Genomic DNA, 18,793 nt, shown 5'->3' with positions numbered 1-18,793 from the left:
GCAAAAAAATAAAAGCTGGAGGCATCACACTACCTACTTTCAAAATATACCACAAAGCTATAGTAACCAAAACAGCATGGTATTGACATAAAAACAAAAACATAGACCAATGGAACCGAATAGAGAACCCAGAAATAAACCTATGCATTTACAGCTAACTCACTTTGGACAAAGGCATCAATAACTTACATTGGGGAAAGAGCAGGCTCTTTAACAAATACTGCTGAGAAAACTGGTTATCTGTATGCAGAAGAATGAGACCAGACCCCTAATACTACACAAAATTCAAATGTATTAAAGACTTAATGTAAGACCTGAAACTACTAGAAGAAAACACCAGGAAAATGCTTCAAGACACTGGCGTGGGCAAATATTTTTGGGATAAAACCTCAAAAGCACAGGCAACCAAAGTAAAAATTGACAAATGGGATTACATCAAGCTAAGAACTTCTGCACAACAAAGGAAACAATCAACAGCCACAATGCAAAAGAGTTTGGAGGTTCCTCAAAAAATTAAAAATAGAACTACCATATGACTTAGCAATCCTACTGCTGGGTATATAGCCAAAAGAAAGAAAATCAATATATCAAAGAGATGTCTGCATGTTCATGTTTATTGCAGCACTATTCACAATAGCCAAGAAACGGAATTAACCTGTGTCCATCAACAGATGAGTGGAAGAAAATGTGCTATATATACACAAGGAAATATTATTCAGCCATAACAATAATGACAATGGCTGAATAATGAATAAAATCCTGTCAATTGCAGCAACATGGATAGAATTGGAGGATATTAAGTGCGATAAGCCAGGCACAGAAAGACAAATACCATCAAGATAAATCATGCTCTCAGTCACATGGAAGCTTTAAAAATTGATCTCATGGAGGTGGTAAATACAATGGCGGTTGCCAAAGGCTGGAAGGGGTAGTAGGCAGGGAGGAATGAAGAGGGGTTGATTAATGAGTACAAAAATACAGTTAGATAAAACGAGTAAGTTCTAATATTCAGTTGCGCAACAGGGTAACTATAGTTAACAATAATAATTTATTATATATTTCAAAAGACCTAGAAGACCTGCAATGTTCTCAACACAAAGAAATGGTAATGTTTCAGGTAATAGATATCCCAATTACCCTGATGTGATTATTACACATTGTATGCTAATATCAGAATATCACGTGTATCCCATAAATATGTACAACTATTATGTACCAATAAGAAAATAAAAATTAAAAAAATAAAGTATATGAGAAGATATGCATAGGTTATATGCAAATACTACACAATTTTATGTGAGGGACTTGGAAATCTGTGAATTTTGGTATCCATAGGGGGTCCTGGAACCATTCTACCATGAATACTGAGAGATGAGTGTCTCTCTCAGTGAGTTTCGTGAGTTTCATATCGCACAGCAGAGGACCATGCTGAATATCATTCCAGTAAGAGTCCTCGGGTGTTGCTTTTAAGTTCAACTACCAATAGCAAATTATAGAAGGGTTACCACTCTGTTTTATTTATTTATTTTTACAACATCAGTTGATTGGTAGGTAGACATTTAGATAAGTTGGGTGAAGGTTTATAGAAAGATACAGGACTTTAAGATAAATCAGACAAGCAATTTCAGTATATAGAAAATTTAATTTGAAATCACTTAAAATATTTCAGTATTAAGATGTTTTAATTCAGTGTCTCGGCACGAGACATTTAAAAGCATGTTTGGGTCTGATCTCAAATCAGTTCAGGGGAACAGAAATAACTGAAAATGCATGTGTATGTGTGTGTGTGTGTGTGTGTATATATATGCATATATATATACATATATATGCATGTATATATATATAAGTATATACATATATAAGTATATATGTATATATATGCATATATATACACACACATATCTATATATACATACATGTATATATTCAAATTATATATGTATAAAGATATTTGTATATTCAAGATATATAGGGATTATATATCTATATATAGATATACTATATATGTGTCTATTTACACAGGTATATATTTATCTGTGTGTATACATATGTGTATGTATATATATATATACACACACACACACATACACATATGTATACACACACACATAAAATCTACTGTCGCTCAGTGGTGGAATTCTCTAATTTTACACATACACATATTTTGGAAAGCTTACCCCCAAAAAGGGCACACTAATCATACATGGAACAGAACCCTTCTCTTCCACTTTAAATTTAAAAAAAAATGTACTTATTTCTATTCTTCCACTTTTAAATATTTTAGTCTTCTTTAAAGTTGCTAATTCAGATAGGAAATTAAACTCACTTTGTGAAATCAGAGACGCTTCTGAGTTTGGAAGGAACCTGAGTACGTACTTGGGCCTGTTTCCTGTCTTCGGGCAGAGAGATAAACTAAAGCTAACAGAGCTGGACTGTCTGTTCTTTGCCTAAAAGGTCACATTTCTCAACTGCTGGGGTACAAACATATGCTTCATGAAGTGATTTTTGTAAAATAATTTTTCTTTAGCTATAGACACGGTAAAGTAGCCATGTATAACTAAGTTTTTAGCTTGCCTCAAATCTGACCTTTCTTTTTTTTTTTTTTTTTTTAGAGTGTAAATCTGACCTTTCTTCTTCTAGAAAAGTTTCCCCCAAAATCAGTAGCAAGTACGGCAGAAAGGGAAATGTGGTTCTTCATGAAAGAGACACTATTTCAAGCAGTTATATCTTTTTAGCAAAATGTTTTGGAGTTTTTTAGGAGCGTGACGCTTTTAGTGCACACTGAAAGACTTGTGCTTTCAGATGTACAGAAGTTCACTTGGGGGTTTCCAAAGCCTCCCATATTTTCACTTATATGTGGCCATATAAAATGTAATTTTTAAAAAACTGAAAAATATGCCAATGTCTATCCTAAGTTTGGGTTTACTGACTTAAAATGAAGCATTAAGACTAAAAATACCTTGAAAATTTTATTTTCAGGAGATCCGCACACACGCAAAGTTTTTGTTCTATGTGTATAAAAGTATTTTTGTTTCCTTAACTGGTTTCTGTTGCCTGCACACAACTAGGAAAAGAGGCTTTTCTTTGTTTTATTTTGGTTGGCTAAGGATGCTAACGGTTAAATTATGAAGAACTTCGTTTGACTTATTTTAAGTGGTGAAAACTGTAGTTCTTAACCTATGAAGAATTCTCTAACTGAATATATAAGAAAAATACAAAAAATTAGGAAAACATGTAAACGTAAGTTATGAGGTATTTCAAAGATACAGTGCCAGTAAAAATTCTCTCCCACAATTTTTCAACTGCCAGATCTTTTGCTTTAGTCATTCTGTTCTTATATTTAGAGAAACAGAAGAGTTTAAGATAAAAGCCTCTTTGAGGATGTGAGGGCTGCAGTTATTTAGAGCAGGATCAGAAAAGCAAAGTAATAAAGCAGTATTTACATGTTTTTGCATAAGGCCAAAAATATTTCCTTAAAAAGTTTTTTAAAGTTTTTTAGTCCTATAATAGGGCACATGATTGTCTGTGTGACTTGTCTTTCCAGAGGAAGACTTTTTTATTTTTAAATTCTAGGAAAGCATGACTTATTCAAATTAGATTTTCCATGCTATATTTAGTTTTACAGATGTGTTTAGTTCTAAAACTGTGGTTTACTGTATTTTGGGGAGAGCACGTATATAAAAAAACTCAGGAAACCCTTACACCCAACTTAGACACAGTCAGTTTTAACACTCCGATGTAATCTCTCAATTCTTATAGCTTATTGCTTCCATTAAGAAGAAATCTCGGAATTCTCTGCATCTAATTTTCAAAGGCTACAGTCTGAGAAACTGACCCACTATCGCTTTTTCTAAACAGCCAAGTTCTCACAGCTTTTTGATCTTTTTCTGGGAGTGAAATGGGTTGTTCCTCTTATATAACAAGAATCAGGAATTTCCAGCAAACAGATTTCATGATGTATAAAGCATATGCTAGAAACACGCTGATCACACATGAAATATGCTCTCAGTCAACACACATAGGCATTCACTCAAGGGGTAAACCAGTAATGACCCAGACATACATACTCATGCAAATATACAATTGACAGCAAATTATTTTAGACCCTAATGTCATTTCAGTATTAAAAATGAGCTGGGAGACAGCTCCTGTGACATTTGGTATGAAAGCTTTAGATTACAATTTTCATGTAGAAGTAGCTTCATATCACATCTCGTGAGTTTCGTATTGCACAGCAGAGGACCATGCTGAATATCATGCCACAGATCTGAAACAGAAGGAACCACGCATCAGCCACTTTCAAATGGGTACTGATTGGTAAAAAGTTCTGCAGACTCCCAGGGTGTCTAACTCAAGTTAACAAATGATTATAACCGTTAATTACCAGTTGCAAATGACATTTTAGTACATTACTTAAGGTTGACTATGGGGCAAAGATGTCCAGATTAACTGTTTAAATATGTTTTATTATTGGTAACAAATAGCAAGGCTCTGCTTTAAGAACCTACCCTGCTTCAGAATTATAGAACAGTTTTGAATAATTGTGAAAGCCAGATGCAACACTGGCTTTGAAATTTTATATTTCAAGTTAATCACAGATATAACCACTCATTTAGATATGCTTGTGGTCTAAAGAATTTTCTATTGTTGGAAAAGCTCTGAATTTTTGCAACAGTAACCATATATCAAAAAATGGAGTATTGGCTGGGTGCAGTAGCTCATGCCTGTAACCCCAACACTTTGGGAGGTTGTGGTGGGAGGATCGCTTGAGCTCAGAAGTTCTAGACCAGCCTGGGCAACATGGTGAAACCCTGTCACTACAAAACACACGAAAATTAGCTGATTGTGGTGGTGTGTCCCTACAGTCTCAGCTACTTGGCAAGCGGAGGTGGGAGGCTCGCTTGAGCCCAGGAGGTCGAGGCTGCAGAGAGTTGTGATCACACCACTTTACTCCTGGGTGACAGAGACCCTGTCTCAAAAAAAAAGAAAAAAAAAGTGGAGCATCTCTTCATTCTCAGTCCATTTTTAAGTGCAAACGATGCTTCACTGTTTAATTCAATAGTTTTACCAAAGCACAAACTGGAGTGTCTATAGTATATTATTATTGACTTTTACCTTTTGGATAGTTCTCAGAGAAGTTAAATACTTGAGTGAAATCAATATCCATTTCCATGGTTTCAAGAGAAGAATGCCAAGGATTCTTCTTGTCTGCAATTACTTCCCCTACAGTTTTGTGGAGCCCATGGAACCCTATTTGTGGGTATCATTCTATAAACTACTGTCAATGTTTATTTTTTAAAAATGGGTATTATAACTTTCTGTTTCTCTATTCAATTCCATCCTAAGTCAGACTAGGATGTGTAAATGGTAAATTCAACAAGATATGAATGATCAGTTGTTTTGAAAAAGGAGGGGAGAAGCAGGTAAGGGCATGGCCAGGAACAGGATTTTGAGCTTCTGGATGACAAGACTCAGTAGTAGTGTGTGGCAGGGGAGACACCCAATGGATATTTGGCTAACTGATTACACTGTGCAACTCTCACTTCACAGAGAAAGGAACTAGCGAAGAAACCGGGGGGTGCCAATTCAAGAGAAGCCCACTGAGGGCATTTCCCCTTTACCATGGTCATAAGGTTGGATGCAATCCCCACCCCATCCTGGCTTCAAAGAGACTTCTTCAGTCTCAGCCTACTCCTGACACAGTCAGGGATGAATGCTTCTAGGCTGCTCATTTGCTGAGATTGTAGAACTACTAGAAAGGTCTACTCCCTATCTCCATTATGTAGCACGTGCTCAGACCTCCTGTCTCAGAATTGTCCTTGGGGGGCGGAGGGAGGGAGGCTGCAGAATTGCAACCAGGCTAGCCCCAGAGCAGGTGAGGAGGGCCTGAGAGATGTTCCTTGATTTGGGGGGCCTCAGAAGAGTATTTCCAGCCACTTCCCCACCCCTCTGTGCTCTAAATACAGAAAAGGGGAAAGGTGCTTGTGTGTCCTCTGATAACTGCAAATTCATCAATGTTCTCACAATTCCCAGAGCCCACCCTTTCAAAGTAGCATACAAAGACCTTCATGATGTGGGCCCAGTACTCTCTCCATGACCCTCTCTTGCGACTCCTGCGGTTCCTGTCCACTGCTACCCATTTTCCCGCACACTTGTAGTTTAGAAGTACAGCGCCACCCCGTGGTGGCTTGGATGCACTAGGCTTCGTACTTTCTCCTGTGCCAGTGCCTTCGCCCGGTAGATGATGCAGAGAGCTGGCATTTGTTGAGTGCTGTATGCCCCAGACACGTTACCTGTATTAATTTGTAATACCACTTTATATGTAGTATCCAAGTGAATTTTCACAGCAATCTTACGAGGCTTACATATGAAATTTCCCATCTAGCAGATGAGGAAATTGAAGCATAGAGAATTAAGAAACTTTCTTATGATCCCAGCACGGGCAAGTGGTGTGGCCTAGAGTTAAATCGAAATCATGTGATGTGGGCCGGGCGCGGTGGCTCACGCCTGTAATCCCAGCACTTTGGGAGGCCGAGGCGGGTGGATCACGAGGTCAAGAGATCGAGACCATCCTGGTCAACACGGTGAAACCCTGTCTCTACTAAAAATACAAAAATTAGCTGGGCATGGTGGCACACACCTGTAGTCCCAGCTACTTAGGAGGCTGAGGCAAGAGAATTGCTTGAACCCGGGAGGCGGAGGTTTCAGTGAGCCGAGATCGTGCCATTGCACTCCAGCCTGGGTAACGAGAGTGAAACTCCGTCTCAAAAAAATAAAATAAAATAAAATAAAATAAAATAAAATAAAATAAAGAAATCATGTGATGCTAGAGCTTGTCTTATTAATCTCCATGCTGTGCTGCCTCTTCAAATTATAGGTGAGAGAAATTAACCTGATATTCTGAATTTGTAACAGCAGAAAGAGACCCAGAGTTGAAAATCATTTATCTAGGTTATGAATAGTAACTTTAAAATGGCAAGTTAATATAATGATACACTCAAGGTCATAATGAGTTAAAGTTGAATTTTGTGTTATATTTTAGAGGACAAACTATTAATGTATTTAATGAGCTTTGTTCTTAGAAGATATAATACATTGTGAACAAAGATCTTTTTTCTTTATGAGAACTCCCTCTTAAGACACTATCATATCATACTTGAAGAGAAATAGGATGCAAAGTTTCAAGGCTTTTTAGAGGGGAAAAAAAGGTAAGTTCTAGAAATTTCTCACCGTGAGACCTGCAATTCCAATGCCGACAATTCCAATGAGCTGGAGCTTAACACTGATTACGGTCTCAATTTCATCGATGCAATTCTGTTTTGGAGAAAAAAAGTCAGGAATAAAAACTGATTGTATGTGTCAATCATGACCCTGATCCAATCCCTTCCATCTCTACAGTTCATCCTGTGAGAGTCAGTCCACACCAGCTTCTACTCATGTTTCAACAATTCATCTTTGGTAACACCATCCTGACAACCTTACAGCAAAAATGCAGTTTGGGGAAAAAAAACAGAAGCTTCTCCTTTGGGTGAGATTTTCATGTTTAGGCCAGTGGCTTCTTCAGAGCCCTGGAATATAACTGGAGGAAGCTATTTGTCTGGTTCTGAGGAATCTAAAAACTTGGAGCCACTTCTTACTTGTAGCAAGTAAGTAAAATACCCTTAAAACAGTAACTCCTTATTTTCATATTGCCATTTACAGTTTAAAACACTTTGTATGTCTTTGATTCAATTTATTACACAATGTAAGCATTACCTATTAAGGAACTAAAGTCTTTACCAGTTCATGTGAAACAAAAGAAAGCCCAGACTTAGAAAAGCCAAGACTTGGGAGTTAGAGGAACATTCTCTTCTGTGGTGGCTGGGCTGGGCTGGGTGGGTTTCTGTGCCCATCAGAGACCTGTGTAGCATAGATTCAAAGGGCCTTCACAGACAGCAGGAAACTTAGACAGAAAGCAGAACAGATCACCTATAACCATTATTAGTTTCCCCAACTTCAAACACTCCTATCTGGAGTGCTCTTAAGTAGAGAGATGCTCTCAATCCAACTGTATCCTCAGGCTGTTCAGATCCATTCACTTGTCACTGGTGGGTTCCTTCTGATACCACCTGAACTATGTGAAACCCTCACTGCTCTCTTCACATTCCCTATCATACTCTATTCATTCAACAAACATTTCCTGAGCATCTACCTTGCATCAGTCACTGGAAGAGGGGTGGTGGATGCAGAGACAACAGGATATGGTTTCTCTTGCTGGGGAATTCAGTTTAGAGAAGGACACAGATCCACAAGAGATACCTATAATACATTCTGACAAAAGTTTGAAAACTACTGTTCTACAGAGTGACTCCCTTACTTGGTGGAAAAAATGAGAGTGAATTCTTTAGCAATTCTTTCACGTTTCCTCTCCTCCTATACACTTAGATGCTCCCTTCCTTCAGTGCCAGGCAGTGGTGTAGGTAGCAAGCACACTTCCAACTCCTTTTTCTCTAATCAGAGCCAAAGAGGTGCCCTTCTCTGTTGAAAGTTAACCTCATATCCTGCTTCGGGTCTCACCCCCTCCCAGCTCCTCGGGAAGCCTGTGCTGCCACTTACTGTTTTCCTTCCTATACATCCAGCCTCTCCTTCTCCATTGACATTTCCACTTATCCTATCACACGCTCAAGTTCTTCAGTCAGAACAAGGCAGACAAGACTCAAGCCCGTGCTCCTCTAGCTTTGCCATCAGGCCCTCCTTCCCTTCTTCATTGCCAGCTTCTTTTTGTGAAAAACAAATGAATAAAAGATAGATTGGCTTTAGTTACAAAAGGAATAAATGCTTCTTGCAGAAATCTGGAAAAGAGTTATTTATTTATTTATTTTTTTAAAGAAACATCTGTACTCTTACCACAAAAGATAATAAATCTGTTGGTGATACACACACACACACACACACACACACACACACACCCCTACACCCTTAGTTCATTCTTCATATTCAACTGTGTGCTTTCTAAACTCAACATTAGAACTTCAAAAGTGCCTTGTTTCACTAAAAATTTCTTTGAAATCATGATTTTTTTTCTTTCTTTTGTTTTGGAGACAGAGTCTTGTTCTGTCACCCAGGCTGGAGTGCAGTGGTGCAATCTTGGCTCACTACAACATCCACCTCCTGGGTTCAAGTGATTCTCCTGCCTCAGCCTCTGGAGTAGCTGACATTACAGATGCACACCACCACATCAGGCTGATTTTTGTATTTTTAGTAGAGATGAGGTTTCATCATGTTGCACAGGGTAGTCCTGAGCTCCAGCGATCCGCCTGCCTCCACCTCCCAAAGATTATAAGCAAAATCACGATTCTCAATGGTGGTAAAACATTTCATCTTATGAATATACTACATTTTATCTAAATAATCCCCTGATTATTTTGCAATGTAGGCATTACCTATTAAGAAACTAAAAAGTCTTTACAGGCTGCATATGAAGGGCTTGTCCAGTGCGTTGTTATGAATAACATTGCAGTGAACATGGTTTGCACAAAAATGTCTGTCCCCATTTCTGATTCCTTTTCCTTAGAATAAACTGCGAGAAGTTGAATTTCTGGACTGAAGGGCAAAAACATAGTTACTCCTCTAGTCTTACAGTCAGTCATACTGACCTTGAAAACTATTTACCAATTTCTCTGAAAATGCTCATCACATCACGCTTACCAAAACTGGGTATTATTATTAAGCCAGGGTGGGGCGGGGGAGGAACTTAGTCAGTTTCACAGGTTAAACAACAGCATTTCTTCATTTTAATTTGCTATTAGTTTTAAATATATTACTTTTAATTTCACATATTTTCTATATGTTTAATGGTAATTTGGACTTTGCCTTTTATAAACTTTCTTTTTGTGTCCTTGGCTCAAATCCAAACTTCTCGAAAGGATGCCCTCTCTCCTCACATCTCACTCTCCAAAATCTGGGCTCTGTCCTCACTCCATCCCTTACACCACTTCACCAGCTGGTTCCTTAACATGCTAAATCCTGCCAGCTTCTCAGCAGTTATCTTAGCGGACTTATTTGGGCTTTTAGTTCCCCACACAAACCGTGGAATTTCTGCCTGTTGTTTACGCCCGTCTCTCTGCAGGCAGGAGCCTCCCCCTCCCGCTTCCTGCCCAATGCTTGCATAATTAGTTTCCATTCTTGAAGATTTAGCTGAGACATCATTACCTCCAGCCAGCCTTCCCCATCCCCCAGCCTCTGGCCTCTCCTGAGTGCCTTTCCTTCTGTGCTTTTGGAGTACCAGGCACGTTCTGTGCATGTCTCAATCACTGCACTGTATCGACTTCATGTTCAGCCCTCCTATTAGACCGCAATGCAAGCTCCTTGGGAGTAGGAACTTTTTCTCCTTCGCCTTTGCATCCACAGTGCTTAGCATAAGGTGGGCAGCTTTTCAATACTGAATAGCCGTCAACAACAGCACCTGGACCCGGTGACCATTCCCTCCCCTTCCCGCGGTGTCTCCTCACTTGTGTCTGGCCGCCCCTTCCAGTTTCCTTCTTTGGCACCTCTTCTTTTGTCCACCCTTAAATGTGGTTGTTCCCCGGGGCTCTATCCTCATCCCTCTTTTCTTCCAAGTCTAATGGATCAAATCTGTACCTATTGCTTTAAGTTTTCCATCAAGTGCCGACGCTCAGACCTCTCTCCGGAGCCACCACCAGACTTTCCAACTGCCTACTGGATATTTTTGCCTACTGAGTATTTCCACTTGGAAGTGCCGCTGGCCTCTCAAAATCAGCATGTTAAACATGAAGCTCATTTTCTTTTCTCCACAACCGGCTCTTTTCCTCTCTCCCTCAGCTCCGTAAATGGCTCTATGTAGGTGGTGAAGCCACAAAGCCAGTAGTGGGTTCTCTTCTCTTCCCTGATTTGTAACTGCTCGCCACTCCTGTAGATGTCACTTTCTAAAAGGTCCTCTTTAACATCTCCTGCTGACAAGGACAGCAGCCTTCCCAATGGGTCTCTAAGCTCAACGCTGTTCATTTTCCATAAATCCTTGATGCTGCCGCTAAAGCAGATTCGGTAAAATGCAGATCCCATCCCAGGTTCCACTTTCAATGGCTCCCCAAGCTAGCAGCATGAAGGCCAGACTCTCAGCCTCCCAAGAGTGCCCACGGCCCTTGGAGTAGGGGTCCCTCCTTTCTGAAGTACCCATTTCCCACAGGCAACCTGGGCTCTCAGCCACTTCGGCTGCTGGCACTTGCCTGAAGACACAGCTACCTTCTCTCTCCTCCACGCCTTTGCCCTGTGTCTCTGCCTGAAACTTGCCAGTCTTTTTTTGTTTGCTTACTGAACTCCTAGTCATCCTTCAAAATTTGTCCTAAGAATCACATCAGGGAAGCCTCCTGCGGACCCTGGAATCCTAAGCCAGGTTCGTCTACTGTGCTCCCTGCTCTGCAGCCTTAACTCAGCCCGCGTGCTGTCCGTGGCTCCTGTGACCGTCTCCCCGACGTGAGCACTTTGAGGGCAGTGCTGCATCTTGTTCATTTTATCCAACTCAGAAGGACCCAACCAATGTTCAGTGGCCAATTTGGGACATGAGCTGGAGCTAAAATCTCATCCACTCCATTCCTAGCCGAGGGTCTAAGAACATTTATATTACTGTCTCCACAGTCTCATGGTTCCCTCTCTCTTTCCCACATTGTATTTTTCCCCAGTTACTTTGCTGAAACTATGTGACAAAAGTCATGAATGATATTCTAGCCAACAAATCCAACAAACTGTTTTTGGTCTTTACTTGTCTCTTCCCAACATTTGACTTTACGGGTGAACCGTCTCCGCCTTGGCTTCCCAAATAGACTCTGACTCCTCCTTCCCAGTCTCTTGTGCTGGCTTCTGGGCCTCAACCTGCCCCTGAAGTGATGGAGCCCCTCCTCCTTCCTTATTCTGTTCACTCTCCCTGGTGCTCTTGTTCACTCCGAGGGCTTTGGCTGCGGCCAACCTGCCCAGTTTCCTACCCATGTCTTCATCTCAGCCTACCTGTAAGTCGACGGGCACCTAAAACACAAACTTGAGCAAAACCGAAGTCGTCTTCTGTCTCCAGGATCTGCCCCTTTCCCTATAGTCAGGGAGTGGAGCCTCTACCCATCCAGCCACCCAAGCAGAAGTCTGGAGATATAAGCCTCCTTCCTTCTACTCACTCACCACTTCCACCCACTAAGTCACCCAGGCCTGTGGATTTTGCCTCCTGAATGTCTCTTGATGTTCCATCCCTACTGTTTGTGACATCCTCTCTTATCAGGGTGACGGTGCCACCTAAGTGGTCTTCCTCCATTACTCTCCAAACCTATTCCTTCACACCCCAGCAGCCCGAAAATACTTTCTATGACTCAAAGCGGATTTTGCTCATTCTCTGCTAAAATTAATGGCTCCCTCAAACTTCCAGGTGTAAAATCCCACCTTTGCTTCTCTCACCATGTTGCCCAGAGCTCTCCATGGGCTCCCTCTTTGGCTGCAGTCCTGGAGTTTTTCACGCAGCCGTGACTGTGTTCCTGCTGCTTTCTGGGCCTGGAGTGACCTTCCTTTGTGAGAACTCAGCTCAGGGACCTGCTCCTCGATGAACCTTTCCTAAATCTACTGCTTTAGGGCACCCTGTTCAGACTTCTTACACAGTACCATTGCCCTTAACTAAGTCTGTGAGGCTGCTGAGCAAGAGACCATGTCTTTTTCATCTCAGAGTTCCCAGAAGCTGGTATAGTGTCTGACACACAGCACTTAATAAAGGAAGCATTTGTCAGTGCTGTGACTCCCATGGAGAGGTGTGGGGCAACATTCTTGGGCACAAACTTCAGCCCTGGTGAGCTTAATTAATACCATAAGCAGGTGGCATCAACACGGGAAGTTGGCATATTTTTTCCTAGGGCACCAGGGGACCGTGACTCTGGGTTGCTTCACTTATTTCATGTGGAATAAGGCCAAGGCACAGAAGCCACTGGGAGACGGCCTCCCAGAATCTTTGAGGTAGGACCTGAGCCTCTGACCCTACCCTGAAGGCAAAACCCACCTCACACTACAGGTACAGTAGGAACCTTGGTAGAAACTTACCTTGTGTCCTAGAAGCTCCTTTGGGCACGTGGGTTGGACCTGTTCGGAGCTCTCTTTTCCACAGCACTGAAACTAGAGAGTCAGAAAAGAGACTTCAGGACCAGGAGGGAGGAGCAGCAGCTACAAGTCTGGGCACCCTGCTAAGGACTGGGGTGCCCAGGCGGCAGAGAGCAGCTCCGAGGCTCCGTCACTGCAACCCAGACTGCTATTTCTGGAAGGACAGCGAAGAATCACGTAATCATGCTGGCAAAATAAGAAAACGACTTCGCTAAAGCCATCTGAGTTTATGATGGGAAGTGACTCAAGGCAACCCAAACAAGGCAAGAAGCTAATTAACGGTGTCTGTGTAAATTGCTGCTTTTTAGAAAGGGGCTGGGGCTTTAGATTCCTTCTTTCAGACTGGGAGTCATTTAACCTGCTGAGGACCTGAAGTTTTATGAGCTTCAGGAAAAACTCATTAGCTGGGAATAGTCTGGAAAGGAGAGGAGAAGTGGCTGCAGGAAATTCGAGGTGGCCAAAAGACCAGACTTGAAGATTGGTCAGCAAAGAGGTGTCCTGCCTTAGGCTAGCTGGGCCTTTAAGACAAAAGAACCCATGTGTTGCTTCAGGTCCTGCGGGCAGCTGAGGTGAAACTGTATAAATGTATAATGGAGGCCGCTTTCCAAGACATACCTGTTCTAGACAAGAACTAGGTACCTGAAAACACCTGGCCCAGGAATTCAGCCACTTCTCCACATCACAGTGTCTAAAAAATCAGAATGACTCTGGCCTGCCCCATCTCTTCGGTAAGCCTTCCGTGATTAACTGCATGGACAGCCCAGTTCCACTGTATGTTCCAGAAGGGAGTGTAGCCATCTCCCGTGACCCTTCATTTCACAAATGAGGAAGCTGAGTTGGTATCAGGGAGGCCAAGTAACTTGCTCAAGGTCATGGGGCTGTTAGGTGGCAGAGCTGCAGCTGGAAATGAGCTTTTCTGACTGAAAGGTCACACTTGTTTCTGTTGCACCACCAAGTTACCCTCTGACACAGCCTGCTATGCATCTGGGCTCCTTTCTCCCTGCATGGTCTGTGCTTTTTTGTCTCTTTGGGGGGAATGTGTCTTTTGGATTCATGCACTTGTGTCTCCTGTGAATTCTGTGTGACAGACATCTTTCCCTTCTAGGGTTCCACGTATGCAGACTGTGGAGCTTGAAAGGGCTAAAATAGGTGCTGCTACTTGGCTTTACTGAAATTATTTTTATCTTTAATCCTGGTGACTGGTGAGAACATGGCTCACACGTGATCTTTAGAAGCTGCGGTTTGAAGGAAGAAGTTAAGTTACTCACTGTTGAGTGGAAGGTGATGAGCGTCCCATTGCCTTTTGCCCTGTCTTTAAGGTAATCGTTATAAGCCTCTTCATACATGGTCTGAACATGTCGGATAGCCTGAAAAAAATACCAGGAAAAATGAGGGACTGCTGAGTGGGAAGATTCGCACATTCTCCTTTCATTGAGCAAAATCCCCTCTTCCACACCTTTCAAAAATACTGACTTTCTCCTAAGAATGACACGATGGACTTTGGCGACTCGGGGGAAAGGGTGGGGGGTGGGTGAGGGATAAAACACTACACACTGGGTACAGCGTACACTGCTCGGGTGATGAGTGCGCTAAAATCTCAGAAACCACCACTAAAGGACTTACTCATGTAACCAAACACCACCTGTTTCCCAAAAACCTGTTGAAATTAAAAAAAAAATTCTGCTTTTCCATACATATTTTAGTATAATTCTGCACATATGGAGAAGATTAGTTTCTGGAGCTTCTAAGATGTTTGAGGATGGAAGGATAGACTAACCAGAACGGTTTTCACGGCCTAGAAAGACTTCTGCAAGTTAAAGTTCCCAAACCCAACTGGGCTTCAGCACTGACTGGGCCCCAGATTCCTGGGCTCCACCCAGGTGAATCGGATACATAGCTAGGATCGGGACATGTACATTCCTGGTACCCCACTGGTTGAAAGCATTCAAGTCTTTTTATGACATGGTTTAAAAGATATTCATCACCAAAGGAAAACTTCATTCAAACATCATATAAAGCTTAGAGAATGCTTCTTCTAGTATAAAAGCTTGTGGCCTCACATCCACAGAAATCTCAAATATTTCTAAGATTCCGTTCTACTTCTGTATGTAGCTGAATTTAGACTAACCTATGACCACAGCCAGCTACCTTAGAAAAATTTGGAAGGTGGTGGCACTTACGATTCTACATATTTACTGTTTTTATAGTCTGAAGTAAGTTCATAAACACAATATTAATGACACACGAGTTAATGTGAAATACAGCAAACTTAAGTTTCCATTCTTCCTCCTTTTCCATTCCATTCTCTTCTATCCCACAGTGTGTTTTACCTTTCTAGAAAGGCTACTTCCTCTGTGTGTCCTCCTGAGAAGCTATTCCAGCCACCTAGAGCTTCACTACCCCACAGCAGGGCATGCTCTAGTCTTTAAGAATGAAATGACCCCATCCAGCCCAATTCTTAAGGACAAATGACACGCTGACAGGGGATGAGAAGCTAGATGATTTCTCTATCCCTCTTTCTCAAGTCTTTACTCTAACCCTTACTTACCCCATTTCACACTGGGGAAGAATCTTAAACTAGAGATCCTTTTTGGGGGGATTTATTAGAGGCCATTTCATAAGTCTAATGAAAGATATGAGCTATCTCCCCAGAAAAATGTGAGCTTGTATATGCCTGCACACTGACACACACATATGTTCAGTTCTGCACACCACTTCTAAGTTAAAAAGTTCTGTTTAAACTATAATATTGGAGATTATTTGGTTTCTTAATAATATTGTGGGTAAACAACATTCTAACACTTTTAACCATCATAGAAAAACATTATAAGTAAATTTTACTTACTACCCCTTTGCCTATAAAAGCAAATACTCCAGTGGTTACTTCAGCAGCAAATATCACCAGAAGGCAGGTAAAAAACTGTAGAGGAGAGAAAATACTAATTTCATTAATTTAATACTTTTTCAATATATTTATTTTGCACCTTAGTTTCCTTATGTAACGGATGAGTTGCTTTCATGTAGTTTGTTTATTCATTAGTTAATTCATTCAGCAATTGTTAATTGGGCATCTATTCTGCACTGGGTACTGTCCTTGGTGCTGAGTATACAGTGGTGAATAAGATAAAATCCCAGTGTCTCTGCTATCACGGACCTTGGATCGTACGGGAGAATATACGATAACTGAGTAAAGAAATTAAAAAGGAAATAAGATAAGTTCAGTTAGTGATACAAAAATCCCACCGCATAGAACAGTGCCAGGCATCTATGTGCCCAGTAAATACCTGACGGACACAAAAGACTCATAAATATGATACAAGGTCAGGAGAGAGAGCGAGCCACTGATGCAGGCTGGGCTTGGGTAAGGGGATGACTCGAGACTCTGTGGTCTCGAAAGGCTTCTCTGTGGAGATGGGAGTGGAGGTGAAATTCTGGATGGATTTCTCTTCTGGTCTATGGATTTTCTCTGATCAAACTAAGTTCAGTGATAAGACAGAAATAGCGCAACAGTTGGAGAAAGAGAAAGAGTGAATGGCTAAAGAAGCAAGTTAGACATTTCACACAGCAAGAGGTCAGAGGCTGCAGCCAGAGTTAATCCAGAGATCACAGTGAGTAATGAGAGATGAGAGGCTGCCTACTAAAACTGCTGTTTCTGACTCCCTGTGGAGAAATATCAACCGTTTCTCTCCTCCTGCCCCTCTTCTTCCTTCCTGTTTCTCTCAGGCTACACTGGCATTGAATGTATAGCACTTAATTGAAATTATTTGATTTTTTAAAAATAGAGGCTGCTTGTTAGAATAAGCCACAAGAGGGATTTTGGCTAGTTATTGATCTCAAACATACTTGTTTTCCTTGTAGGTAACAGCACTTCCCTGGCTATAGGAATCTTTTAGCTGCCTCACCCACTGTGAAATATTATTTTTTTCAAAGAACAATCATTACAATTACTAAGTACTTTTCCTCCCCAAAACATCTTTATACCAATGGCCTCATTTCTTTTTCACACTTTCCATATGAGGCAGGAACAAAGATAATATTATTTTTATTCTTTTTTTCCTTTTTCAAGACAAGGTCTTGCTCTGTTACCCAGGTTGGAGTGCAGGGGTACTGTCGTGGCTCACTGCAGCCTCCTAACTCCTGGGCTTAAGTGATCCTCCCGCCTCAGCCTCCTGAATAGCTGGACCACAGGTGTGTGCCATCACACCAGGTAGAGACTGAGTCTCTCTATGTTGCCCAGCCAGTCTTGAACTCCTGGGCTCCAGAGATCCTCCTGCCTTGGCCTCCCAAAGTGCTGGAATTACAGGTGTGAGTCACTGTGCCCGAATCCAGGTAATATTATTCATATGTAAGAGATGGAGAAACCAAGACTCAGGGAGGAAAAGTGTGTGCCAAGAGCTCAGAAAGTCCATGGAGGGGCTGGAGCCAGGGGCCAGAGGCACTGACTCCCTTCAGATGCAGGCTGCACCCTCACCCCGACCCCACCATTTACCCCCACGCCCCACTTACTGATCCAAGCACACATTGTGACTCCCGCATGGCTCCGCAGCACCCGAAGAACCCCACGGCCATCATCAGGGCCCCGGCTCCAACCAGAACGTAGAGCCCTGTGGGGAAGAGGTCAGAGGAGACCATTGAGAGCCAACCGCGAAAGTGCCTGGCGCTCTGGTGCCTCCACAACCAACTAGGCTCAAGACTCTGGGCACTGCAGAGCATTCTAACAGTACCTAAGGTCGTGCTATTCTTACTGCCATGTTTTACACGGCGGAACTGGGCCCCAGAAGGTTAAGTGATTTGCTTAAGGTCATAGAGCTGGTGTTTGGCAGAGCCGGAAGAAAAACACCCATGAGCCTCAAAAGCCTGCCAAATACCCCGACTCTGTCCTGCCTCTCTAGGGACTGAGGCAGCCATCATTCAGGTGGGGATTTCACTTACTACTTAGTCAAGCCCCAGGTGCAGTTCTTACAGAGAAAGAAAGGGCAGAGATGCTCTGGTTCCGAGAACTAAAGCCAAGCCTTTCTGTATTTCCTTCTCTGATCCTGAGATAAGTTAGAATACAATATGGGACCTGGCACTTGTCTTACTTGAAATAATGCTAATGGCCTCTGTTTCATTTTTTGCAGTTTACTTATATGAGTCACCTGGAAACCACTCCCATTAACAGGGAGGGTGGGGGCTGGTGTCCCGCCTCCCTGGGGAACCCCTGGCCCTGGCATTCGGGGTGCTTCCTGGGGCTCCTCTGGGTTGCTGGTGGTGGTTTGTGGGCAGATCTGGCTGTTCACAGACCTAGTGGGAGCCACAGGCGAGGCTGCTCTGTTTCCTGCCCCACCCAGGCCCAGCCTCAGGGTTCTTTTCAGGGCCACGAGGCCCCGCTCTGCAGTCCTGAGGCGGGTATTTATTTCCTGCTGTTCCAGCTCTGCCACCTCCTCCCTTTCCCTTTTCTCTAAAAGAATAATTTCATGACGGAATGGATGTGGTAAGGCAAGAAATGATATCACATTAAAAACAATAGTGTTGTTGGCCCCACTGCCTAAACACTTTATTGTTTTTAAAAATGTCTTTCACCAAAGGTCTAATATTCAGAATCTATAAGGAACTTAAATCAACAAGCAAAAAGCAAATAACTCCATTAAAAAGTGGACAAAAGACATAAACAGGCAATTCTCCAAAGACA

At 42.1% G+C, this 18,793-nt stretch overlaps 1 protein-coding gene across 1 annotated transcript in view; it reads right to left on the bottom strand.

Moving 5' to 3' along the window:
- Nucleotides 1-3,760: 3,760 nt before the first annotated feature.
- The window catches only part of TSPAN2 (tetraspanin 2), a 43,228-nt gene continuing 28,195 nt past the window's right edge, over nt 3,761-18,793 (bottom strand). Inside the window, exons 3-8 of the mRNA XM_039460864.2 lie at nt 17,629-17,726; nt 15,968-16,042; nt 14,391-14,489; nt 13,066-13,137; nt 7,231-7,314; nt 3,761-4,267 (exon numbers count right to left, since the gene is read on the bottom strand). Of these exons, the coding sequence (XP_039316798.1) occupies nt 4,202-4,267; nt 7,231-7,314; nt 13,066-13,137; nt 14,391-14,489; nt 15,968-16,042; nt 17,629-17,726 (494 nt within the window). The 3' untranslated portion in view covers nt 3,761-4,201. The remainder of the gene's footprint in view (nt 4,268-7,230; nt 7,315-13,065; nt 13,138-14,390; nt 14,490-15,967; nt 16,043-17,628; nt 17,727-18,793) is intronic.

This window comes from Saimiri boliviensis, chromosome 11 (assembly GCF_048565385.1).
Source record: "Saimiri boliviensis isolate mSaiBol1 chromosome 11, mSaiBol1.pri, whole genome shotgun sequence".
In the NCBI taxonomy this organism is placed as follows: domain Eukaryota; kingdom Metazoa; phylum Chordata; class Mammalia; order Primates; family Cebidae; genus Saimiri; species Saimiri boliviensis.
This window is presented reverse-complemented; position numbering and strand designations above follow the sequence as displayed.